Raw genomic sequence first — 26,080 nt, forward strand, 5'->3', positions numbered from 1 at the left:
GTGCTAGGTGCTTCTTCTGTTACTAATCAGTGTTCTGTTGCATAGCAGGGTTCAGCCCTTTTCCTTAGCCCTGGAGCCAGGCCAGGACTGAGAAGCGAAGGCACATGCACTGCACTTGGTGCTGAAGCTGTCGCTCTTGTCCCGTCCCTGCCTGGCATATGAAGTACCCACTAGCTGTGTTTAGTGATTGGCCAGCAATTGCACAGCTATTGAGTAGTGATGTACTCAAAAGGTCTCCAAATACTGAACTATTTCAAAACAGCTGAACATCTGGGAAAAACAAAACAAATCCTGAGCACTGCTGCCTTTTGTGTGTTTATTATTAGGTGTGAACTGTGCTTATCGTGAGCATTGCAGGTGGATGACCAAATGCTTAGTGCTGTGTGAGAGTGCAGAAGCCTCCTCATCCATCCCTTCTGCATCTGTGATCTTGCCTGGTACCCTCTGTACCCATGGGATCCCCAAGGTGTAGGGTCCATAATGTATCATCAGATGAGGCAAATTCCGGACACTGCTGGCCCTCAGAGCCTTAGGCCAAAAGTTGTCAGGGTCCTGATGCTGGAGGAATTGGCTCTATGGGTACTAGGCAGGCAGTGCCTAGAATGCGCACAAAACACCGAGTAAAGCAATTGCTTGTTACTAAGACATGTACATACTGAGATCTGGTCCCCCAAATAAATAAAACAGAACGTGTGCTAAAAAAAATCATTAAAGATAGACTAAAAACAGCTGAGGAAAGGGAAAGAAATACGACAAAGAGATAAATTAGAATGCCTCTTTTAAGAAAACCCCAAAGGAGTCTAAACACAGGAAATCTGTCTTTTATGATCCACTAAAATGCATGCTGTAAGCAGAGTGTGTTTGTGGATTTTGTGGTGTGTGTGTGTGTGTGTGTGTGTGTGTGTGTGTGTGTGTGTGTGTAGGGGGTAGGGAGAGGAGAGTGGGAGAGAGAGTGCGCATGAAGGAACAAATGAGTACTGTCACAGATGTGGGAATCTGGTCAAGCTCAGTTTGAAGGGCCCTGGCCTGCCTTTTCCTCTCAGTACTAGGTGTCCTTTGTGGTGGACACAGGAGGGAAGAGGCAGGGAGAGGAATGGGCTTCCAAAATGGCTGCGTGGTGGGGGTGGTAGTGGTGGTGGTTATATATGTCCTGATGCTGGTACAGCTGGAGAAGCTTTGGGGATCTGAGCTGTGCTGGAGCTCAGTGGGAACCAGGTGGGATGTGGTGATGTCTTAGATTGTGCGTCCACGGACAGGCCCTGCTTGCTGATGGCAGTTTTACTGATTTTCTTGACACCTAAAATACTCAATAAAAAACAAAAGTATATATTGATATATATATAGAGAGAGTGTCTGTTCTGAGTTGATAAACTGTCAAGTAAGCATTTTAAGTTGTCTCAGCTATCTGTCTAACACTATTCAATATTAGATATCCTTAAACGTGTTAATACTTATATTTCCATCTAAGAAATGTAAATGAAAGGAATTTGCCTCATGACAGCAGTACTTCTTGTAAAAGGGACATTTCGGTGACTGTCTGCACTTGTTTCCCTGCTGGACTTGATGGCCTGCATGCCACAGGGGCCCTGCCTGGAGCTCTCCCTGAAGGTGTGCCTGCCTGTGATGTTCCCATGTGTGACCCTGTTAGCTTACATGTTGAGATATAAATGTGTTCAAGCATATTTTATTTTCCTGTTACTGATACATTGTACCTCTCAGTACCTAATTCCTAGCAATTTTTATTATATTTGAAGAAATCGTCATATCACCCAACTATATTTAGACTCAGAGTGGAACTGGAGGTCGGCCAGTTACTTGGGTGATTCTCCCACAATTTTGGAGTCTTCCGAATCTCCACAGCCCTAGGTATTTCATTAGAGAACTGAATCTAGGGTAAGGTTATTTGGTAGGCTATCCTGAGCCCCGTCCTGGTTGTCAAGCCAGGGGGAGCCTTGCATACAGGCCCTGTTCTGTCTCTGGAGTTCACTACTTGTTCATCAGGTTGTTATCTCAGTAGAACTGAGGAATCTCAATTTGCAGATTGCAGGCTGGATTGTCTTTGGATTGCCCCTCTTATAACTATCCCTTGGTGCTGTCTTTGAAGACTATGGGACTATGTTATGTTTCTGTGTCTGTAAGAATTGACTCCAGCAGTGATGAAACCCTGAATGTGAGATCATTGTCTGTTACGTGCATTTAGAACAATTTGCCTCTTTCACAATGAAGTTTTGGAGAACTTTGCACAGTCTTAAGTCCTGCTGAAGATAATTGCTGTGTTCTGCCACCACCTGGGATTCAGAAGTTGGAATGTTCCTTCTCCATGGTCGTACTGGCCACCGTGTAGTACTTACTGCCTGTTCAGATAGAAATCCTTAAGTAAAGTTGTTGCAAAATGTAAATGGCTTCTCAGATCTGACTTGTGGAAGTATTTATAGAGAAAAAGAGAATGCCTAATTCGGGTAGAGATATTGGATTACCAGAGAATCCCATAGTTTTGTGTATTCCATCCATTGTTAGCACTAAAATTCCTAATAGATTTAAAGTAGCAACAAATTTCACATCTATGGTCTCTACATTCAGCAAATAGGAAATCAAGTCATGATCTGTCTGAGAAAAAATTTATGTGTGGCCTGACTGAAGATCTAAGTGAGCTGTTAATCACAGTACAGAGGGTCGGAGAAACCCTATGCTTAGAAGCTTGCTAAAGAAAGAAGGCCTCATTCTCTGTGAGGAAGGCCAGTCCTGAGGCCTGGTGCTAGAGCAGGTTGTTTTGGTGCAGACTGGAGGGCCAGTGAGCAAGCTGCAATGAGCCTCTTTGTGTTCTTCCTCTGCAGTCTCGCCAGTGATCATTAAGGAATGGGCAGCTTACAAGGGGAAGTCTCCTCAGACCCCAGAACTAGTGGAAGCGCTGGCCTTCCGGGAGTGGACCTGCCCTAACCTGAAGAGGCTTTGGCTGGGCAAGGCGGTGGAGGACAAGAACCGCCGGATGAGGGCCTTCCTGGCCTGCATGAGGTCCGATACCCCAGCCATGCTCAACCCTGCCAATGTGCCCACTCACCTCATGGTGCTCTGCTGCGTCTTACGGTGCGTGACTGTCCATGGGACTAAGGGCTGCTACAGAGCAGGGGCACAATCACGATGTTCAGTCTTCTGGAACAATGACAAGCTTCCTGTATAGGAATTGTGCTGTCTGTTAAGATCTGTCTTAGATCTGTGTTCGTATGTATAGTCTAGGGATGGAGGTCACATCAATGCAACAAATACTTACACTGTAGAGTACATTTAATAGAATGGGTATATTTGGAAAACATATAGCTTGTAAATACTATGTCATTGTGTGAAAATATGTGTGCTCGTGTAGGTGCGCAACCTCTACACTTCACGCGCGCACACACACACACAGAAAATATGTGCACTTTGTGATCATGGGCAAAAGTGGATTTGGTTATTGTTCTAGTCATTTCTCTGTTGCTATGGTAAACACCTAGACTTAAAGCAGCAATTTGAGGGAGGAAGGTTTTCTGGCTTATAGTTTATAGTCATCAAGGGAAGACTGGAGGCAGGAACTGAAGCAGAGATCAATGGAGGAGCTCGGCCTACAGGCTTGCTCAGCTGCATTTCTTAAACAGCCTAGACTCACTTCTTCAGGGATGGTACCACCCACAGTGTCCTGGGACCTACATTAATTAGCAATCAAGAACTCCATCCCTCACCCCCAAACACACACATCTTCACAGGCCAATATGATGGGTGCTGTTCCTCAGTTGAGATTCTCCCTCCCAGGTATGTCTAGGTTTGTGTCAAGTACAGTCAGTTTATAGTCTTTGTTCCAAGTATGAAATGATGTGTAACACGTGACTTGTCCTAGGTAGCACACTGGACCCCATGTGATATATAATCTGTGGTCACTTCTGGGCAGCACACAGCCACATTTGTTAGTTATGGATGAGGAGTGACATTCACATTTTGTCTGCCTAATGGACAACTTCATGCTTCTTGGACTGATGATAGTTTTATATCTTGACTGTTTATTCTCTTGGCCCCATAAGGAAGAGTGGGCCATGGGCATGATGAGGTGGAGGAACACAAGTATCTCTCTGGCCTCTGCCTCCCCATGTAGATCATCATTTATCCCTGACACCTTCGTGTACTTTGGCAGAGAACCACAGAGATGGTGTGGCGTTCTCCCGTTCTCCAGAGGCAGCTTTTGCCAGTGTTCTCAGTCTCCACCCTGGGAAAGATCACATTGGGCATTACCATGTTGTGTATGTCATAGTAAGACAGCAGATAGGATAGATAGGGGGCATTGTTGGTACAGTCTCTAGAATCCAGGAACCAGAGATGAGGAAACAAGGAATGTGAGCAGAAGTTGATGTGTGATGTGGGGAGAAGACTGGAAGGTTTGTTGTCATGCTACACACAAACTAAATCCAAGAAGAGCTTCTTTGAAAGTGAAGAGACAAGACCTCAGACAAATAGATACAGGCTGGGCTTAAGTTAAGTGTTCATAAGTCAGTATGAAATATAAAGGAGGAGGCTGCATGTGTTGATGTACACTTGTAGTCCCAGCACTAGGAGAGGCTAGAGGAGGAGGGTGAACAGTTCAAGGCCACCCTGGTCTACAAAGTAAGATTCTTAGTTCAAAAAACAAAAGAGCCAACTACATATACATGAGTATTTTTCAAGGAGGAAGGGGCCAAGGTCCCATAGCTAGGCTTCAGCTATCTGGTTGTGTTTGGAGATGCTCCAGACTGTGCCAGGTGTGTTCTCAGGATGAAGTCAAACCACCTTTTCCCCAATTTCCATGTAGAGGGCAGACAAGTCTTTGAAGGCGTGGGTGGGAACAGTCTAGACTGCCCCTTAGCCTCTGGGGTAGAACAGAGAAGGGGACGATGTAAACAGCTCTTTCAAGTCCATTGCTACAAACTCACCAAATATGTTTTTTGAGTCAGGGGTCTCAGTATATAACTCTGGCTGACCTATAACTTGCTGTGTAGTCCTGACTGGCTGGAACTCATGGACATAGATTCTCCTGCTTCTACCTTTTATACTCTGCCCAGTTAATTGCACAGAAAAGACACCAAAAATTTCTTAGATAAATTGGTGATGCAATTAGTATTTGATAACATTCTAAACGTGCAGATAAGAAACACTGAATAAACGAGATCCCCCAGAGTGAGTTGCTGTTTCTGTTATCTGTGGGCTCTGATCCTTGCTTTCTTTCATAAATATGTTTTCTTCATCTGTCTCTATCTGAGAAGAGCTATAGGTAACCAAATAGAAGGGCAAGGGCAGGAAATGCACACTTTGACCAACAGGGACATGGATTCCTCCAGCTATGCTGAGTTCTGAGTCTCCTTCCAGAAAAACAGCAAACAATTGGGAACTATGACTGCCAACTTTCTCTGATCCAGAATTTTAAAAGGAACCTAGAGACAGGGTGGAGTCTGAGAAGTTAGTGCTCACGGGTCAGAGTCTGCATCGAAGAGATGAAAGGAGTTGAGCAGGGGAGTGAGGCTGTAGGACATTGGAAATGTGCCAATGCCATTGGAGCCTGCAGGTTCAGAAAGGGACAGACACAGTACAGGGAAGTTTGTGTTATATGTATAGTGCTACAAATAGATAGAGTTATTAATAAAGGAGTAGAAGTATACAAATGATAACATGAAGAAAAGAGAGGAACATAAACCATGGTTATTTAAGGTAAAGAATATTGTATATTATAGATATGTGGATACTGATCATAATATCTACAACAATATTTTTATCAGTCAATAGTTGGGGCTTTTGTCACATTTACTTGTTCTTTTCCATTAAGCTTATTGAACCTCAATGGGACCATTTTGTATGACTTCTGGCACTTAGTTGCAAAATATGTAATATTTATCCAATTATTTATTTGAGACAGGATCTCACTATAACTGGCTGGCTTGGAGCTCCTCATGTAGACCAGGCTAGCCTCAACTCACTTAGGTCTACCTGCCTCTGCCTCAGTGCTGGAATTAAAGGAATGCACCACCATTTCCAGCCAAAGGATGTAAGTTTTGTCAGTGCAAATATTGATAGTTGAATTCACTTTTATTTAAGTGCAGTAGAAATATTTAGTATCCTTCACAAGGAAATTTAATTGCCCATCTACTTATGCTACATAATTGTACCATGAAGTGTATGTCTCTCTCTCTCAGTTTCCTCATCTTTGATACAGGAGACTTATTTCTGCTTCAGAATTGCTAGGACAATAGATAAGTTCCTGTCTGTAAAATATATAGCTAATGCCTGCCTCTTAGTGAGCATGTAAAATTCCACGTTGCTTATCAGTCTCATTAGAACCTACCCATGCCTTCTCGTAGTGTACATTCCCATGGGTGAATGCTAGCTCTGGTCCTGGTTTTGTTAACTTGGTTTTAAGCCTTGGAAAGCCTATTCAGCAGGCAAAAGTGGGAAGAGTGTTGTTTTGCTATCATGACTCTCCATACTCCTTTGAGTTGTTCTCCAGCACTCACAAAGCAGTCTGTCTTCAGGAGCTGTTTGTTTGTTTGTTTTTGTTTTAAGTGGTAGCTAGTAACCTGATCTGGTGCTCCTTAAGGTTTGTTGGGTACAGGATCCATGCTAGCAGGCTTGAGGGTTTATGACTATTACAGTCAGCCATTCCTATCCCACACTAGAAGCTACTTGGGGTTGTATTCTGTAGTGATACAGGCTGTTGGCTGCCTGACAGATCTATCCTATTGGAAGTTGATTCCCTACATCCATCCACACCAGGATGTTCCAAATGTGAAGGTGCTCTCAGTGCATTGAGTAACTCCTCCTCATGGACACTTCGTGCACCATTCCCATGTTCAGCTTCTGCTGGGGAGACCTCAATTCAAATGAGACAGATCTCACTCTAGCCCTGACTGGCCTGGAACTCTTTGTGTAGACCAGGCTGGCCTGGAACTCATAGAGAACCACCTGCCCCTGCCTCCTAAATACTGAGAATAAAGCGTGTGCCACCAGGTCTGGCAAAGCACCTTGTTTTTAATGACTCTACACAACACAACATTCTTGAATGCTGAATGTTGATCAGGTACGCACTTTACAGCTGGCATTCGCTCATAGAAACTGAATGGTTGAAAGAGAATACAAAGGCAGTGTCCTGGCTTGCACCGTCCAGATTTACTTCGAACCTCAGTTTTTCCAAGTCCTGGCTAACAGCTCCAGTAATTCCACTCTCATTTTATTTCTCACCAGGTATATGGTGCAGTGGCCCGGAGCTCGCATTCTGCGGCGTCAGGAGCTGGATGCCTTCCTGGCTCAGGCATTGTCCCCCAAACTCTATGAGCCGGACCAGCTGCAGGAACTCAAGGTACCAATCAGCCTTGTTTCCTTGTCCTGGGAAGTCTTGCTTTGGATTTTGGTGTAACTTTGCTAACCCTCACCAGACAGTTGTTTGGGCACCAAACTAATGATACTAATGTCCTGTGTCAAAGCCTTCAAGGCAAAGGGGATATTCCTGTCTAGGTATGGCTGTGCCATCAGGGTTTGTAAGCAGGAAAACAGTCAATTTCCACGTTTATCAGATTTTATATGTTTATCAATGGATGTTTATTCTTGTTTTTCACATCAGAAAATAAACTTCTCTTTTTTTATTTTCCCAGGGAATTCAATCTTAGGAATTTTCTAACATCTAGCCAGGATTCTTTTTCTTATTTCATTCCATTGTTCCTAGCTGCAACTTTAGTTTTCTCTAAAGCATATTCTTTGCCCTTCTAGTGTTGCACAGTCCCTTTTAAAAGAGCCACTTGAAGAACGGTGTTAGACCATCATCCCGACCCCCCTTTTCGTGCGCCTGTAATGTCATGTTCCTTTTGATTTTGCCTTCTCGCACTCCTTTGTTCTTTGTGTTGGCAGTGTTCATTTTCTCCTAAGTTGGCCCTGGTTTGTAGTGTCATCTTTTTCACTACACCATTAGTTGCTGTGTTCATGATTATAATTGCTTTCCTATTTCTGTATTAAATGTTAGAAAGTTCAAGACCTCGAGGGTAGCTAAACTCAGAGCTCTGCCTTTTCTTTTTAAAGTTAGGGTTTTGTTTTTCTTTGTCAACAGTTATTTAATTTTTTTTATCAGATATGATTTAAAGTCAGCTAATCTCTATTGATAAAATTACCTTCACTTTTAGATCTTTTTGCTGTTCTTTATGAACGCATCTTATGGCAAAGATTTTAGACTAGCTCTGTATTTTTTATTTATTTATTTTTTTTAGTATTTGACAGGTGGTTCTCAATAAATTTCAGGTTTTTCCCAAAATTATTATGTTAAATTACATATTTTGGTGCTAACTGGAATTCCCTTGAGGCTTCTGATGACTTTGAATCAAGCTAAGTACAAAAACCAAAGCTTGGCAGACTTGCCCTCCAACTGTGTTCTTTACTTTGTGGATCAAGCTTTTCTGTTTGTTGGGCAGAAATTGTTGCTGTCTTTAACCCTTTTGTTTTCGGTGTCAGGCAGTGTGGCGGACCCAGTCAGGTCCTCCCGCGTGTTCCCTGGGTGCCCCGTCACCACCGTCCTCGCCGCAGGCTGTGCTTCAGGGGGTGGAATCACTGCCCTAGAGTGTGGTGCCACCCTCTACCTCTCCTCCTGTTTCTCTTGTGTAGATTATTCCTTCAGTATTGACATCCCAGTTCTGAAAATCAGACCTCCAGGGACCAGGTATGCCCACCAAGCCTTCCTTATTCACCATCAAGTTACTTTAACCAAAGTCCATCTTCTCTCCCATATCCTTTTCATTTTCGGATCCACATGCAGGATGTACCTTTTGAAAACTTTCATTTTGGTTCTTTTGAGGCCTTAGTGCTTTCATGGTTTTCTCCTGATTCTTCATCTAAGGCGAGACATTTCTACAGATGTATCAGTGAGATACATTCCACGAACAGGGGCCTTCTGTCTGATGCATCGCAGCCTGGGTCTTCTTGTGTGGAAGTTGGTGGTCCTGTTTTCACAAGCACAGCCCACACTATTCATTGTCAAGATTACTACACATTTCCAAAGAGCTGTCAGGGAAAAATAGCATGTGATGGAGAGGAAGGCAGCTTGTTTTTGTTTTTTTGTTTTTTTAAAGATTAAGCATCCTCTCAGCTATTGCATTGAGAATTGATGGGAATGTTCTTATTTCAGGCTACCCAGAATTCCTGTGTAGAGTTCAGTGTTCCAGAATTCAGTGGTAGAAAATTAAATTTTAAAACTGCTTTTTCATTTAATCATTGAAGTTTTTGACATGTCAAAAGCAACAACGGTGCTTTTCTGTAAGACGCCTCTTCACTGTTGAAGACACAGTCACCTCTCGACTGTCGCTGTTGCTGGGCTGGGCTGTCGCCCCATTTGTGGATTGCCTAGACCTGTCACTCTTGTCCCTGTCAGCGTCCCACACATGCTTTGCCATCAGAGCAGGAAAAGAGGAAGGCAGATCCTACTTCTGCCAGTTTGGACTCTTGCTACTAGCTTTTCTGAAGAGAGGGTTAGTGGGAAGAGACACTGCACCATTAGCTGAAATGAGTTTTTAAGAATTCATCTCATCCATGCTTTCTCTGTCCACCATGTCCATGAATAATTGAGCATGTTCTGTGTGGTTCCCTGAGTACCTGTGACAGTGATTGATGATCCTCATTTTCTTCCCTGTTATATTTTCTGAGCCATTCTCCTAGGTTTTGAGCATGAGTGTAATTGTTAAGGTAAAATTAGCACTGAGCCAGGGATTCAAAGTGGGTGGGTGAAGGACGAGGAGAAGGAACTTTTACCGTTGTGATATTTGTCCAGTTTCTTCTCCCTTGTTCTTGACATCCCTATAATTCTTTTAACAGTTTCACATGCCAAGTGCAGAATATAAAAGATGGAAAATGAAGAGCTTTAAAGACAGTATTAGGGGCGTGCAACATGTCTGTGATACCTGTAAGAATTGTTTTGCATATAGGTAAATATGACATAGAGTAAGAGTCTGTAGCCCGTAAGTAGAAGTCAAAGTCACCTCACTAGGATTGCTTCTGGAACTAAATGGGCAGAGAATAAATTCTGCAGCTGTATTTCTTGTGAAGCCAGAATTTTTCTGTCTGTTTCTCTAGTTGAGGAACTTTGGATAATGTTGAATATTTTATTTTCATTGGCATAGGACAATAAGTACAGATATCTGTACAGTTCAGGGTTCTAGTCAGCATTTAAGGGAACTGGAGAGGTGGCTTAGCAGTTAAGAGCACTTGCTGCCCTAACACCCACATGGCAGTTTACAGCTGTCTGTACCTTCAGTTCCTGGGAACTTAACGCCCTCTTCTGACCTCTGTAGGTACTGGGCATTTATGTAGTGTATATAACACATAAATAACCATTTTTTAAAAATTAACATTTAAGGAAATAAAACACTGCAGTATGAATTTTAGGAAGCTTTAGGGCAGGCATTTTGGCACATGCTTAGGAACCAGAGACAGGAGAACCAAGAGTTTGAGGCCATCCTGGGGTATATACTAAGCTGTTACCTCTAAAACAATAAAAAACATTTTGAAGGAAGTCAAATATACACAGTAATGGAAATCTTATTCACATAATTATATAGCTTTTATTTTAAGAACTTTTACCTGTTAAATTAACAATAGTTGGCATTACTAAAATTGATAATTATCTTGAAAGTATACTTTTTATCTTCATTGCTGAGAATTGAACCCAGGGTTTCATGCATGCTAAGCAAGTTCTATACCACTGAGCTACATCCTCGGACCTAACATCATTTTTTAAATCCACAGGAGCAGTCCCTCAGTGGCCAGTGTAACTCATATATGAATGAACGCACACAAGGGCTTGCTCCATTCCTCTGAACAAATTCAGAAATAAGTAATTCTAACAGGGTGATTCTGTGGTGTATACCTCTGCTATACTCCGTTAAACTCCACTTACTGTGATATGGCCAGGATTTTAATCACCGGGGCTTTGTGTCTGGATATGACCAGTAGTAACCCATAACCTCAAGAGTTGCCTGCAGACTGCCACAGTTGTGTCCACAGACAGGCAGTATGGTATTTTCATAGAGGTAGAAACCCTTAGAGTACCACCATATCTCTGCCTAAGCCTTGATCCTGATTTTCCATTCTCTGGTGTAGGGCCCAGAGCACACGGGCTGGAAGCAGTGGTCCAGATGAGGGATTCATAGTCACTGTCCCCAGGAGGGATTCATAGTCACTGTCCCCAGGGGGGAGGGGCGGGTAGTGGTGACCTGTGTGCTGGGCTGGCTCTGCTTGTTTACAGCCCACCTTTGCTTGGCTGCTTTCCAGCAGGCCAGCTCACTATGGTGAGGATTCTCCTTCCTTTCTGTAGCTCACAGATAGAATCTCAATAAAGCATATGCATTCATGTGTTTCAGACTGACCCTCTCTTTCTCTTTATTGCACATAAATATGAAAATGTGTTTAATTCTACTACCCTAGTACTTCGTGCTTCTCACAAATAGGATCCAGAGCTATAGATAAATAGTGTTTGTAAATTTATGACCTGACTCCTCTAGGCCTTGCAAGTTTAATTATATTGACTTAAAAACTTTAGAAAAGATTGGCAAGAATGTTAGCTGATGATGGGAAGTATTGTTACAAAAACAGTGGGAAATAAATAGCAGATAATCATAAGTTCATTAGCATTTGGCACTGAAATGTTCTTTTTTGTTTCATATAATGCCATTTTCCAAAAGTCATTTTCCCTGCCACAGTGCGGCCTTACCTGGACGCATACCCCTCAAAGATTTCATTCTTGAAAAACTGTTGAGGTGAGAAGAAAGAAACCAGAGCAGAATTAAGCCTTTGTCCTGGCTAGTCCATAAACTAGGTCCTTTGCACACAGATGATTAAGAGTCCATAGGACTATGTCAAGTGTCTTACCCTGCCTGTTGTCTGAGAAGAGAGTCAGCCTAGGAATACACAGGTTTTGGGAATACCAGAAGCACAGTTCAAGTACAGTGTTTCTCTCTTTGCATTCTTTTGTTTATGAGCTAAAACATGTTGACAGTTTAATTAAGCTTCTTTGAAACGACATATAAAGCAATAAACATATAGTGCAAATTTATTTCAAAATGAAATTATGCCAAGTAATTTCTTAATACAGCTACTTGAAAAATGCAGGATCTTAAAACATTCCTTTTGGACACCCTTCTGTTAGCCCAGGGCTGGTGTTCAGATCTAGGCTTTCCCAAAGGAATTGTGGGGCTCTGTGCAATGAAGGGGACTGAGCCTGGTCAGTCCTTTTGTCACGTCCAGTCTTAGCACCATAGTGTCCATACTGTGTAGTAATTTACAGATGTCACGCTATCAGTGTGTTCATCAAACATGCTCCTAACTATTGTAGTAACAAAAACCATTGTTTGCTTTGAGTAAGACCGGGTCTGGGTAAAGCCAAGGTGGTACTCTTGTTGAGGATTGTGCCATATTAACTTTGGGGAGTTTTAGTGGGAAAGTGTGATACTGTAGTACTCTTACTTTATATAAATTACTCTTTCAATTTAAAGATTGAAAACCTAGATCCCCGAGGAATTCAGCTGTCGGCTCTCTTCATGAGCGGAGTAGACATGGCACTGTTTGCCAATGATGCGTGTGGGCAACCCATCCCCTGGGAACACTGTTGTCCTTGGATGTATTTTGATGGGAAGCTCTTCCAGTCCAAACTTCTCAAAGCCAGCCGGGAAAAGACCCCACTCATCGACCTCTGTGATGGTCAGGTATGTTGGGGACAGGGTGGCCATCTTGAACTACAGTGGGATGCAGTGTACAAGCGACATCTGCTGTCTTAGTCAAGACTATTACTGTAGTGAAACGCCGTGACAGAGCAGCTTGGGGTGGAAGGGTTATTAGACTGCCACGTCACCATGTCATTGAAGGAAGTCGGGACAGAAACTCAAATGGTAGGAACTTGGAAACTGGAGCTGATACAGAGGCCATGGAGGGGTGCTGCTTACAGGCTTGCTCCCTCTAGTTTGCTCAGCCTGCCTTCTTATAGAACCCAGGACCACCAGCCCAGGGATGGCCCCACCCACAATAGACTGGGCCCTCTCCCATCAGTTGCTAATTAAGAAAATGCTTTACAAGCTTGCCTGCAACCTGATCTTATGGAGGCATTTTTCTTAATTGAGGCTTCTTCCTCTCAGATGGCTTTAGCCTTTTTTCGTGTTGACATAAAACTATTCACTACATCTGCCATCTTCTATCTAAACTGAGTGTCCCAGTGGATCATTCTCAACAGATCATTGATTCTCATTACTTAAGAGGTAATATATGTTGTTTGATTGTGATCGTTGAACTCATGGCCAACGTGGAGTGGCCTTAATAATTTCACCAATAGGATAAGCTTGTGGCAGCACATCATAGCCTGGTATCCTTTTTCAAGCCCTGAAGAACACTTCAGTACTGTGGGAGTATCTTAACCAGTGCAACCACCAAAGGGGGCAAAAATGCAGAACTAGGGCAGCAGGGAGCCCCATTTTCAGTATGAGCTGCACTAAGTAGCAGTGCTGTCCCACGGGAGCTCAGCTAGGGTCAGTTTGTCGTGTCCTACACCCTGTATATGTAGGTCTTAGAGTGGCCAGGGAAGCACCCGACTGTTGATTTAGGTGTTAAGAATAAGCGTCAGGAGTAGGTAAGGGGCTGGAGAGATGGCTCAGCAGTTAAGAGCATGTGTTGCTCTTGTAGAGGACCCAAGTTCAGTTCCCAGCACCCACATAAGGCAACTCACAACCACTAGCACCAGGGGGGCTCTGACCACTTCACAGACACTTCATACATATGCACATACCCACACAGAGACAGATAATTAAAAATAAAGAATTAGGAGAACATGCAGATGCGGACTTTGAACAGTAGTGGCTTTGTTTTGTTAGTGACTGCTCAGATGTATTGATATGTGGATGATGTTTTTACCTACCTGTCTTGACTTCCAGGCTGAGCAGGCTGCCAAGGTGGAAAAGATGCGCCAGAGCATCCTGGAGGGGCTCAACTTCTCCCGGCAGAACCACCCACTCCCCTTCCCACCACCTCCTGCTCTGCCCTTCTATCCAGCATCTGTGTACCCTCGGCACTTTGGGCCAGTCCCGCCCTCACAGGGCAGGGGTAGGGGCTTTGCAGGTGAGTCATAGTTTGGAAATCTGTTAAGTGGGGACAGAGTGTGTGGTCCTTCTAGTGGCACCATAGTTTGCCATGTGGAGACCTATAGTAGTGGATTTTAGGAATCTATCTTATGGGGTAATTCTTCCAAGTAGGGATGAGAGAGTAGGATCCTGAAGAAGATGGTGAGAAAGAAAAAGGGAGTCGCCTTGATTTCAGTCATCTTTCATATGTATGGGAAAGTAAATCCCTCCGAGTCAGAGGGAGCTCTCTTCTGGAACCACATCTCCAGGGTCTGTAGGAGCCCACAGCCAGTGCTCTATTGAATGACTGCTGAGGGAGGCTGGCCTTTAGTGATGTCCTCTGGCTAGGGTGGAGTGGGATATTGAGACAGCACAAGGGCCCTGAGTGGAAAGAGATATGGACTGTTGTGCCCTCTTTTGTGTGTGGGAGGTCCCTCTGAACTCCATTGCTCATGCGTTTCCTGTTTCTCTCTACCCCGGGTCCCACAGGAGTCTGTGGCTTTGGAGGCCACTATGGGGAAACGGTCGCAACAGGCCCTTACCGTGCCTTCCGGGTGGCAGCAGCATCGGGACACTGTGGAGCCTTCTCAGGCAGTGACAGCAGCAGGACTAGCAAGTCCCAGGGCGGTAATTATTACCCACTCCGGACTTCTGCCTGCCAGCACTTCCTCTGCTCCAGCATCTGACACCTTCCTTCCTTGGCTGTCCTCCCAAGCCACCTCTAATGTAGTGCTTTTTCTCATGGGTCCCTGACTGACCCTCTGCTCTTAGGTCTGTGCAGTGACCCTGTTGTAGCTGTCCTGTCTCTGTTTCCAGGGTAGGCCACTAAGTGTCCACCTAGAAGAGAACTTGTCTGTGTACCAGTGTGACCTGGCCAGCACATTGTGCTCACAGGCTAGGCTGCCGGCTTTGCATAGTGGTGTATGTCATGCAGCCATCCTTTGGTAAAGGTGCTTGTACTTGTGTAGAAGATGCCAGCAGGTGCGGAATTCCTGACACACAAAAGCTTCTGATAGTTTGTTTTACAGAAATGTTTTTAAAGAAAATTCTAATCTAATGTAGCTTATTGTAAATTTTCCTTACATCTTTCTTCATTTGTGTTGGTCTTGATTTGGAAGTAGTTTATTGCAATATTGCTGTCACTTGAAGCCATCAAGTCATGGTGCAGGGTCGGTCTGATGCATTCTGAGTTACTTTCAGGATAGGCATACCTTTTTGGATGGTGACGTTTGCCAACTCAGTTACCTGGGCACTTAGAGTGGCCAGCAAGAGGCATGGTGCATGGAAAGATGTGGCTGAGGATCGGTTGTCTGCAGCCCCAGTGGGCCCTGACCTTCCTGTTGCTCAGCCTCCTGAGGGCTTCTCTGCCTTCTGGCTGCTCCTGTAATTCTTGATCCTGATGTGTTTGAGCTCCCTCTGGAGCTGACTGATGCTGTCTGTCCTGTGGCTGGGGAAAACGAGGGGGAGAATGCTCCCTGGGACAGTGTGAGGAGAAGATCCAAGGAGCTTCCCTTGCCTCCTGGCTGTCCTGTTCACACTCATCCTGTGCACTGTGCGCCTGAAGCATATCAGCTGTGGACCTGGAGTACAGGTGCATGCAAGGTGTTCACGACAGAAAATAGATGTAAACTAGCTTAGTAAAACTTCAGTCTTAGTAGGGCGGTGGTAGTGATGCCTGTAATCCCAGCCCTTGGACAGGGGCAGGCCCTAAATGGGATTTCTCCATCAAATCCCTCCCCTCAGGGCTCAGGGGACCCTGCAGAAGAGGAGGCAGAAAGAGTGTAAGAGCCAGAGGGGATGGAGGACACCGGGAAAACAAGACCCTCTAAATCAGCAGGAGCAAAGCACACACGCACTCACAGAGACTGAGGCGGCATGCACAGGGCCTGCACAGGTCTGCACCAGGTCCTCTGAGTATATATTATGGCTTCTGCTTTATTGTTTTTATGGGATTCTTGAATGTGAGAACGAGTGAATCTCTGTTTCTTGTGCCTTCTCTTTGGCTCTTTTCCTTTTGTTTGTTTTGTCCAATTCCAATGTGTCAGTTTTTGTTTTATTTTTATTGTATTTTATTATTATCCCTTAGAAGCCTGTTTGTTTTCTAATAGAAAGGGAGTGAATCCAGATGGGAGGGGAGGTGGGGAGGAACTGGGAGGAGGAGAGAGAGGGAAAACTGTAATCAGGGTATATTATGTGAGACAAAAAAAAAATCTATTTTTAGTAAAAGGAAAAAAATAAAGTAAAATAAAAAGAAGACAGGCCAGGAAAATTTCCACAAGTTCAAGGCTAGTCTGGTGTACATAGCAAGTCTTGGGTCAGCCAATACTACGTGGTAAGATTGTGTCTCAAAAGAACATTATTTAAGTAACTGGTACAATAATATTGGCATAAAATAAGCTATTATTAAAACATATTGTCTGGCTGGGTATGGTGGCACACTCCTTCAATCCTAGCACACTGGAGGCAGGGACAGGTTTGAGCCCAGCCTGGTCTACATAGCAAGCTCCAAGCCAGCTAAGTCCCTGTCTCAAGAAAATGAGACCCGTCTTGCCTGTTTCTTTATACTCTTATCATGTGGCTACAGGAAACATAGGCCCCTCCTAAAAAGGGTGGGTAACTTGGTAGGCAGACCTGTTTCCAGTGCCTCCTCAGCTTCGTGAGTCAGTCCTAGGCACACGTCTTGACACCAGGATGGTAGGGAGCTTGTGATAAGTTCAGGAGTAGGGTGGTCAGGCTCATTTGAACAGTTTTCCTATACTTAACACTTGAAGAAATATTCACAATATCAGTGATTAATAGAAGTTGGTGAATACAGTGTATATTTAAGTTTGTACTTAAGGTAATCTAATTTAATCTAAGGTAATAATCTTATGGTAACTATGGAATGCATGTAGTCCACCTATAATTCCTCCCAGCACACAGAGCAAGAGGGTCAAGAGTTGATGGCAGGCCTGGATTGCACAGTGAGACCCTGTTTCATGGGGTGGGCATATAGTTCAGAGGTAGAGCACTTGCCCAGCCTATGCCCGGCCCTGGGTTCAATTCCTAGGACTGTGAGAGTGAGAGAGGAAGGGCTGCGCCTAGATTTACTAACTTCCCTAACATTTGGCTAATGATACAAATATGGAAGTGTTTACCTGGATAAAGGCATCCTGAGGTTGCACAAGTCCATCTGGTAGTGTAGAAGGCAAGCCGGCTGCACTCAGCTACACTTCAACTTGGAATTTCCCTGAACAGGAGTTCACTTGGGCAGTTGGGATCCAACTCAGTTGCAGAGCCATTTGTTTTTGTATTTTAAACATTTATTTATTGTGTGTATGAACATGCTGCGTACTTATGGAGGTCAGAGGACAACTTGCAGGAGTTGATTCTCCTTCAAACCTGGGGTGGTATCACCTCAGTGATAGAACACAGCTCGTCCATCAGACTTAGTGGCAAGCACCATTACTGGATGGAAGAGCCATCACATCAGTCCGCGTCCCTCTCCCCACCCCCCCACCCCCTTTTAAATTTATACAGGCTCTCTCTATATACTGCTGTTGGGCCTCAAATCCACAATCCTCCTGCTTCAGTTTCCCAAGTGTTTTGATCACAGGTGTTTACTACCATACTTAGCTGTGTTACGGGTTTTTAGAGCTTGAAATCACATGGTGTAAGGGCAAGCATGTCTTTAATCCCAGCACTTGGGAGGTAGAGACAGGTGGATCTCTGTGAGTTTGAAGATGGCCTGTGTTACAACCTGAAGAGTTCCAAGACAGCCAGGGCTACATAGAGAGAAATAATAATAATAATAATAATAATAAAGAAATTACATGGTGTGCACAGAGAACCTTCTGTAATAAAGTCTTCATAAAGCAGAGTAAATGGCATCTTACGAAATAGGAAGCAGAACTGAGTGGGAATTGCTTCTCTTTGTTGATCCTAATGCGTGGTTATAAAGATCTTATCTTCTTGTTTGTTTGTTTGTTTGTTTCTGTGTGCAGGAGTCCAACCTATTCCTTCTCAGGGAGGGAAGCTAGAAATAGCTGGCACCGTGGTCGGCCACTGGGCTGGAAGCAGGCGGGGCCGTGGGAGCCGAGGACCCTTCCCTTTGCAGGTGGTATCTGTGGGAGGACCAACAAGAGGGTAAGCTCTGGACCTGGATGGTGTGTGCTTCGTGTAAGGGCAAAAAAATAGCCTTTGACTGGCTTCTCCTCTTGAGCAGGAATTTTTCCCCCTTTTTTGGGTTGTTTTTTTTTTTTTTTTTTTTTTTTTTTTTTTTTTTTTTTTTTTTTTTTTTTTTTTTTGAGACAGAGGTTCTCTGTGTAGCCCTGGCTCTCTTAGAACTCACTCTGTTGACCAGGCTGGCTTCGTACTCACAGACATCTGCCTGCCTCTGCCTCCTGAGTGCCGGGATCAAAGGTGTGCACCACCCCTGCCCAGCAAAGGAGTTGTTCTTATGTCACTGGATAGGTCCTGTTTAACATTATTCTTAGTGTTCCATGGAATCCTCTTAGATAACATTGTATAATTGTTTGGTTAATCATTATTATATATTTTAAAAATATTTATAACAATTTTGGAGTCAAATGTCTTGGGTATGAACCAGAAAAATGATTCCTTGGATTTGATATGACCATACTTAATACTCGCTGTCTTGCACAGCATAAGATCTATTTGAAAGTATTTTAAACATAATCTTTGGTGGATTTAAGTCTGTTTGCTCTTGTCTTTCTATATTGACCCAGGCGTCCAAGGGGAGTTATTTCCACTCCAGTGATTAGAACGTTTGGAAGAGGTGGAAGGTACTATGGCAGAGGCTACAAAAGCCAGGGAGCCATTCAGGTAATGCCAGCACGGTGTTCCTCAGTCATTCCTGCCCATGTCTCCCTCCAGGCTCTTTCCCCTGCCTGTGTCCTGACTGTAGGACAGTGAGGTCCATTGGCAATTTGATACCTGGCCGATAGGTGCTTTCCATGTTTACATAAAACTCCCTGTGAGCCCAAGTCCTTCCTTTTCATTGAGGAACTTCACCAGGGTGATAGCTGTGGTGTTTGACCTCTTGTTTGGACCAGATGAAGCCAGGCTCCCCTGGCTACCTATCTCTGAGTTTGCAACTTCTTTAGTGGAAAATATTCAGGGTCTCACTATGTAGCCCTGGTTGGCCTGGAAGTTGCTATGTAGACCAGGCTGATCTCAAACTCATGGAGATCCGCCTGCCTCTATCTTTTGAGTGTTGCTGCAATTAAAAGCTTGCACCACCATCTGATGGAAATGGGATTTTGAGAGTATAGGCTAGATACCAACAGTTACTCAGTCCACAGGCTACATCACAGTTCCTGGTTAAACACGTACATACGATATATGTGTGTTGAGATTTGCTTATTTTTCGGTCCTGTGGTGATCGTGCATGCCTTTAATCCCAGCACTCAGGAGGCAGAGGAAGGTGGATCTCTGAGTTCCAGGCCAGCCTGGGCTACAAAACAAGTTCCAGGACAGCTAGAGCTCTACAGAGAAACCCTGTCTCAAAAATGTGTGTGTGTGTGTGTGTGTGTGTGTGTGTGTGTGTGTGTGTGTGTGTGTGTGTTCGCACGCATGTGCCCCTTGCATTCTTGCACCACCCTCATTTTAAGCACTAGTTGTGCTATTCTCATTTGGTATCCGGGCGGGGAGCCATGATGTACCTCATTTGTCTTGGTTCTATAAATACCTTTTTGTCCCCACGTCCCCTTCAGGCTATAGGCATCTGTTTTGGTCTCTGAAGCCCTTTTCTCAGTGGGTACTTGAAGAATTGCCCCTTAGGAAGGACTGAAGGAAACTGTTCAGTGGGAAGATTGTTTTCCTAATCAGGACACCGACTTGTAGACTTTCTCCACTATTGTCTTGCTTTACTCCCTTTTCTTCAACTTACCCTAATGTCATTCACATTGAACTCAGCCGTGTGCTAGACCTATGTGCTCCGATTGGTTTTGGTTTCCCATGAAGCCTTGCTGCCTTTCCCAGAAGCCCTCGCTGGCTCTTGTATGTCTGCCTTTGATACTTGGCAGGCTCCTCATTGCTTGTCTCCTCTCTTCTCTTTTGTTTTATAACTCAGCTTTCAGTTTATCTATAGGGTTTTTATTTTGTTTTGTTTCCCTTTTTCCTTTCTTTGGTTGTTGTTAATGTTCTGAGACAATCTGGCTACACAGTCCTGGATGGCCTGGAACTTGGTATATAGACCAGGTTGGCCTCAAATTCATAGAGATTCCCTGCTACTGTCTCCTGGGTGCTGGGATTAAAGTTGTGGACCACTGTGCCATATGAACCACCATGTCACACCTTATGTACTTATTTTTATTTATTATTGTATGTGTGTGAGTATGGTGCATGTGTATATATTCATGAACCACACTGGCCACGTAGCACTCTAAAGCTCAACTTGGTCCCATTAGTTTTTTTTCTTTCACCTTTGTGTACATTCCTGGGATTGAAATCAGAATGTCAGTGTTTTTACCCACTTGAGCCCTACTTGTTTGGGTTTGTTTGTTTGTTTATGTTTGTTTATTTCTTATTTTTTGAGACAGGGTCTCTCTACATAGCCCTTGCTGTCCTGGAACTCATTATGTGCACCAGGCTGGCCTCCAACTCACAGAGATTTGCCTGCCTCTGCCTGATTGCTAGAATTAAAGGAATGTACCACCATGCCCAGCTGTTTTTTGGTTTGTTTTTAAAGACTAATTTTCAGGATTGTTTTAGGTTCACAGTACTAAGAAAGGTAGACTTCCCTACACTACTGCACTCCCCTCTGCCTTCCCACTGTCTACTCTTCTCTCCAAGTGATGCCTTTGTTACAGTTGGTGCACCTCCAGGACACACAGAATCTCCCCAGTTCATAGCTTGTAGCAGGCTTTCTTTTGGACCTCCAACCAGCTCCCAAATCATGACACGGAGGAGACTTATTATTAGTAATGAATGCTTGGCCTTATCTTATGCTTGTCCCACTAACTCTTAGAACTTAATTTAACCAGTTTCTCTTTATCTACATTTTGCCTCGGGGCTTTTACCTTTCATTCTGTATGTCTTATTCCGTGTCTGTTTGTCTGGCAGCTGCCTGGCTGGCCCTGGGCATATCTCTCTCTCTCTCTCTCTCTCTCTCTCTCTCTCTCTCTCTCTCTCTCTCTCTCTCTCTCTCCATAATTCTTTCTTCTCTCTGCCTGCCAGCCTGGCTTAGCCCTCTACTGCTATTGGCTGTTCAGCTTTCTTTATTTTTATTTTTATTTTTGCTGTTCAGCTTTTTATTAGACCAACCAGGTGCCTTAGGCAGGCAAAGCAACACATCTTTACAGAATTAAACAAATGCAGCATAAACAAATGTAACACATGTTTACCTAGTTAAACAAATGTTCCACAACATTAGCTTATGTCAGACATCACTCTTGGTGCTATACATTCCACAAGTTCAAACAGAAATGTGCTGAAGGGTCTGCATTCCCATATTGTGGCATAAGTTTCACTACCCTAAACATTTTCTGCTACGCCCTCCGCCCACTTGCTACTTTGTCTGAGATTTCTGGGAGCTTCTGATTATTTTTACTATCCCCCAAGTTTTGCCTTTTCCAGAAGGGTAAATAGGTAGAATTACACACATTTATTGTCTTTTCAGACTCTTTTGGGTTTGGTTTTTCAAGACAGGGTTTCACTGTGTATCCTGGCTGTCCTAGTGCTAGCTCTGTAGACTGGGGTGGCCTCAGACTCACAGAGATCCTCCTGCCTCTGCCTTCTGAGTGCTGGGATTAAAGGCATGTGGCACTACTGCTGGCAACTGTAAACTGCCATGTGGGTGCTGGGAATTGAACCTGGGTCCTCTGGAAAGCAGCCAGTACTGTTAATCACTGAGCCATCTCTCTAGCCCCTCGGACTGTTTTTCCTTCACTTTACAATATGTATTTTAAGTTCCTCCTTGTCCTTTTGTGAATGGAGAGTCTGTTTCCTTTTAATTTAGTAATACTCCATTGTCTAGACACATCTCAGTTTGTTCTGTTCACCTGCTAAAGGATGTCTTGGTAGCTTACAGTTTGGGCAGTTGAATTAACAGAACTGTGTAGACATCTCAGTGGAGCTGCGGGCATTGTTCAGTGCTATAGTGCTGGCAAGGCCCTGGGTTTGATTCCTAGCACCTCAAATGAGCAACACTGAGTGTAGGCTTTTTATAGTTTCCTAAGTTCTCATCTCTATGGGGTAAATACTAGGAGTAAGATAGCTGGATCCCATGGCAATGATTAGCTTAGTGCTGAGCCACTGAACTGCCTTCCTGAGTGGCAGCATTGTTTTATATTTCTGCCATTAGTGAGGGAGAGTTGCTTACTGTTGCAGAATATTATTTTAAGGTGTGTTACTTTTGTTTATGTTACATTTGTTTAACTCTGAAGCTGTGTTACTGTGCCTGTCTAAAACATCTGATGATCTAATAAAGATCTGAACAGCCAGTAGTGAGGCAGGAAAAAGATAGGTAGGGCTAGAAGGCAGAGAGAGTGTAGAAATAGAAATAGAAATCTGGGAAAAGAAGTAGCCAGAGAAGGAGGAGGACTCCAGGGGCCAGCAAGCCACAGAGTAAGAGTAAGATTACAGAAGTAGGGGTTGGGAATTTAGCTCAGTGGTAGAGCGCTTGCCTAGCAAGTGCAAGGCCCTGGGTTCAGTCCTCATCTGGGGGGTGGGGGGGAGATTTACAGAAGTAAGAGGATGGGAAAAGCCCAGAGGCAAAAGGTAGATGGGATAATTTAAAGTTAAGGAAAGCTGGCAAGAAACAAGCCAAGCTAAGAGCTGGCATTTATAATTAAGAATAGGCCTCCATGTCTGCTTTATTTGGGAACTGGGTGGTAGGCCTTCCTAAAAGAGCAAAAAATAAACAACCCCTTTCTTATCCTGGCCATTTGACCATTCTAATCATTGTGTAGTGATACATTGTTTAAACGTGTGTTTTTCTGGTGACCTGTATTTATCACATCTTTTCGTGTGTAATTGCTGTCACTTCTCAGTTGTCTCGGTGATGAAATGCCTGTTAAGGTTTGGAGCATCTTTGATGCTGTTTGTAGTTTGGTGGCTTTTCGTCTGTCCTCAAGCTTGAGCAAGTGTCACTATGAGTCCCACCATCCTTCTCACTCCCAGAGAACCCTGTGGACAGTCACTCCCCACCCGTGACCCTCTCTTCAGCTCCTGTTTCCCACTCAGTCTCATTTGTCTAAAGGGACTTTTATAGGCCTAGATTGTCATAACTTGATGACTTAAAAACTTGGTTTCTAAGGGGAGAAGACTTGCAGCAGAAATCTGCCAGGCCACAGTGTCTGTCACATGTCAGTATGTAGGCATCACCATCTCAGAGAGCCTTGTGTTGGGAAATGTGTCAGGCTCAAGGTCCATTTTTTTCAAGGGGATTATTTGTCAACCTGCTTAGAGGAGGAGGGGCAATCCAGAAGAGGTCATTCACAGCCCTTGTGCTGTGATTCATACAGCCTTGCTTTGTGTGGAGGTTGCCTGACTGAGTTTGTTTACTCTATAAAGATGGGGCGTGTGTGTTTGGAGACCTATGCATTTTGGAAAGTATGCGGACAGCCTCCATTTCAGAGGAGACTCACCGGAAGGTGCTTGTAACTTTAATAAATATTAAATAAATATATTTATAAATATATTTATAAATAAAATTAAATAAATATGTAAAGGGTTAGATAGAGCACTCCAAGGGACTTTGTCATGTCAAAACAAACATTACCAGCAGAGATGTTGAAGGAAGGGGCCACAGAAGGAACTAGCCATGACAGCTGAAGGCCAAGCAGAACAGAGGCAGGGGCCTCTCACATTTTGCTTTTGAATTCTCTGGCTGAGGCATTATGGCCAAGCCGTGTCCCTGTCCGTCCATGTTGTCCCCAGTCCAGCCCCGACTCCTCCATTCCTAAGGCTCTTGTCACCTCTCCTTCCCAACAGGGCAGGCCTCCTTATGCTGCGTCAGCAGAAGAAGTGGCCAAGGAACTGAAGTCAAAATCGGGGGAATCCAAGTCCTCTGCCGTGTCCTCAGAAGGGTCCCTGGCTGAAAATGGAGTGATGGCCGAGGAGAAGCCAGTGCCCCAAATGAATGGGAGCACAGGCGACTCCAGGGCCCCCAGCCACTCTGAAAGTGCCTTGAACAATGACTCTAAAACGTGCAATACAAATCCTCACTTAAATGCACTAAGTACAGACAGCGCCTGCCGCAGGGAGGCTGCTCTGGAGGCAGCTGTCTTAAATAAAGAAGAGTAAACTTATTTTTATAGAGGGTGAAGGACGCTGGAAGGGTAAGGATTTCGGAATATCTGGAGAGAAAGAGAGCCTGCAGTTACGTACATTTTGTCCTTTCCGTAAGAGAAAAATGAGGACTTTGGAAATTCAGATCCCTCTTTGATATCAGAGATTTAAACAACACAGTTTTTTTAGTTTTAACCAGTTGTAGTCAAAATGCTACAATAAAACAAAAAAGAGAGAAAGAAAATGAAGAGCATTTGACTCCCGCACTTAAAATGAAGTACACAAAGTTTTAACTGGTTACGACAAAAGCCTAGAGTTGTGTTTCTTGAACTATAAAGAAAACAAATTTTGGCAGTCTTTAAGTATATATAGCTTAAAATATAATTTTTAGCATTTGGCACCATATGTATGCCATTATATTTGATTTCTGCATTACTGTTTCACAATGAAGCTTTGTTTTAAGGCTTTGATTTTTATGATTATGAAAGAAATAAGGCACAACCACAGTTTTTCTTTCTTACTTAAATTCCATCACTGTTGATGTGGTTCTTTTGTGTTAAAAAAAAAGTGCAACTATCAAAACTAAAAAAAATTATAGAGTAAACTACTGTTGTGCTGATTTTGAATACACAGTACATCATACATACTTTACAAGCAAGTTCAATGGAGATAAAGTTGAAATCATAGAAGATGCAAATGACCTTTCAAAATCAACACAATGTGTTCTGAAACTTCGTGACTAATACCATGCATCTGTGATCAATGAGCTATGTGGTTTTGAATCGGATGTAGACCATTAGTACTACTACTTGAGCTAAACTTCTGCATGGTTCATAATTTTTAAAGTGTGTAGTTAATATTATGCATGTTATTGTCCTTTCTTCCATTCTTACCAGTATGTGCCCATTTGCAAAACAAAAATGCTAATAATCAGTAATAGTCCTATAAAAGATGTTAACTCTGTTTAGTCATTGACTGATCTTGCTCTAACCTTAAAATTTTGTGATTATTGACCTCTGTTGCATTTATTCTAAACCCCCAAAATTATCTAGCCGTTTGGAATATCGACATTTCCCTGGTGTACTCACTGCTGTGTGCATTACTGTTCTTTGTTGCTGTTTTATGCCTTCATATTAGCGAAATATGAAATTCTGTGAAAAAAACCCCTTTGATCTTAAAAAAGAAAACACCCCTCCCCTACTGTAGCAGGAAACAGATTGCTTGTTCTTGAGAAGTTTCCCATCAGGAATTTAGTAGAAGCAGGTATACTTCTATCATTTCGATGTTTTGTTACTGTTTCCAAACAATGTACTTTGAATCAGAATCACTTCTTACGTTTCATATACTTCCGATGCTCTTCATCACATTAGTGATCAGAAATGAGGTGTAACTCCCCAGCCCCTGCCCGCAAGAGCTAAGTAGGATCTTACTGTAAGTTGAAGGGAGTTCCGCCCTAACTCATGGATTGTGAAGAATGAACTGCTGTTGGGTCTGATTGACTGTCGATGGATTGTGGTGTGGTGTATCTGGAGGCTATTGAATGCAACTTACAATGCTTAATAAAAATCTTTATTCTTTTAGTATAAAGTATGGTGTGGCTTTTAAATTCACTTGTAAAAGCATAAATTTTACAGAGGTTTATTTCAAATTGGGGTAGCTTATGAAGAGCTTCATCAGATAACAAAAAGTTCAGAAATATGGTGCCCTGTCAGAGTAATTCTAGA

At 43.5% G+C, this 26,080-nt stretch overlaps 1 protein-coding gene across 1 annotated transcript in view; it reads left to right on the forward strand.

The window, feature by feature from the left end:
• Fam120a (family with sequence similarity 120A) overlaps positions 1–25,943 on the forward strand; it is a 96,757-nt gene extending 70,814 nt beyond the window's left edge. Inside the window, exons 11-18 of the mRNA XM_028867661.2 lie at positions 2,835–3,084; positions 7,231–7,345; positions 12,513–12,722; positions 13,938–14,121; positions 14,613–14,750; positions 18,107–18,248; positions 18,851–18,947; positions 24,060–25,943. Coding sequence (XP_028723494.1) covers positions 2,835–3,084; positions 7,231–7,345; positions 12,513–12,722; positions 13,938–14,121; positions 14,613–14,750; positions 18,107–18,248; positions 18,851–18,947; positions 24,060–24,371 — 1,448 coding nt within the window. The 3' untranslated portion in view covers positions 24,372–25,943. The remainder of the gene's footprint in view (positions 1–2,834; positions 3,085–7,230; positions 7,346–12,512; positions 12,723–13,937; positions 14,122–14,612; positions 14,751–18,106; positions 18,249–18,850; positions 18,948–24,059) is intronic.
• Positions 25,944–26,080: the final 137 nt, after the last annotated feature.

This window comes from Peromyscus leucopus, chromosome 5, assembly GCF_004664715.2.
Source record: "Peromyscus leucopus breed LL Stock chromosome 5, UCI_PerLeu_2.1, whole genome shotgun sequence".
Classification (NCBI taxonomy): Eukaryota; Metazoa; Chordata; class Mammalia; order Rodentia; family Cricetidae; genus Peromyscus; species Peromyscus leucopus.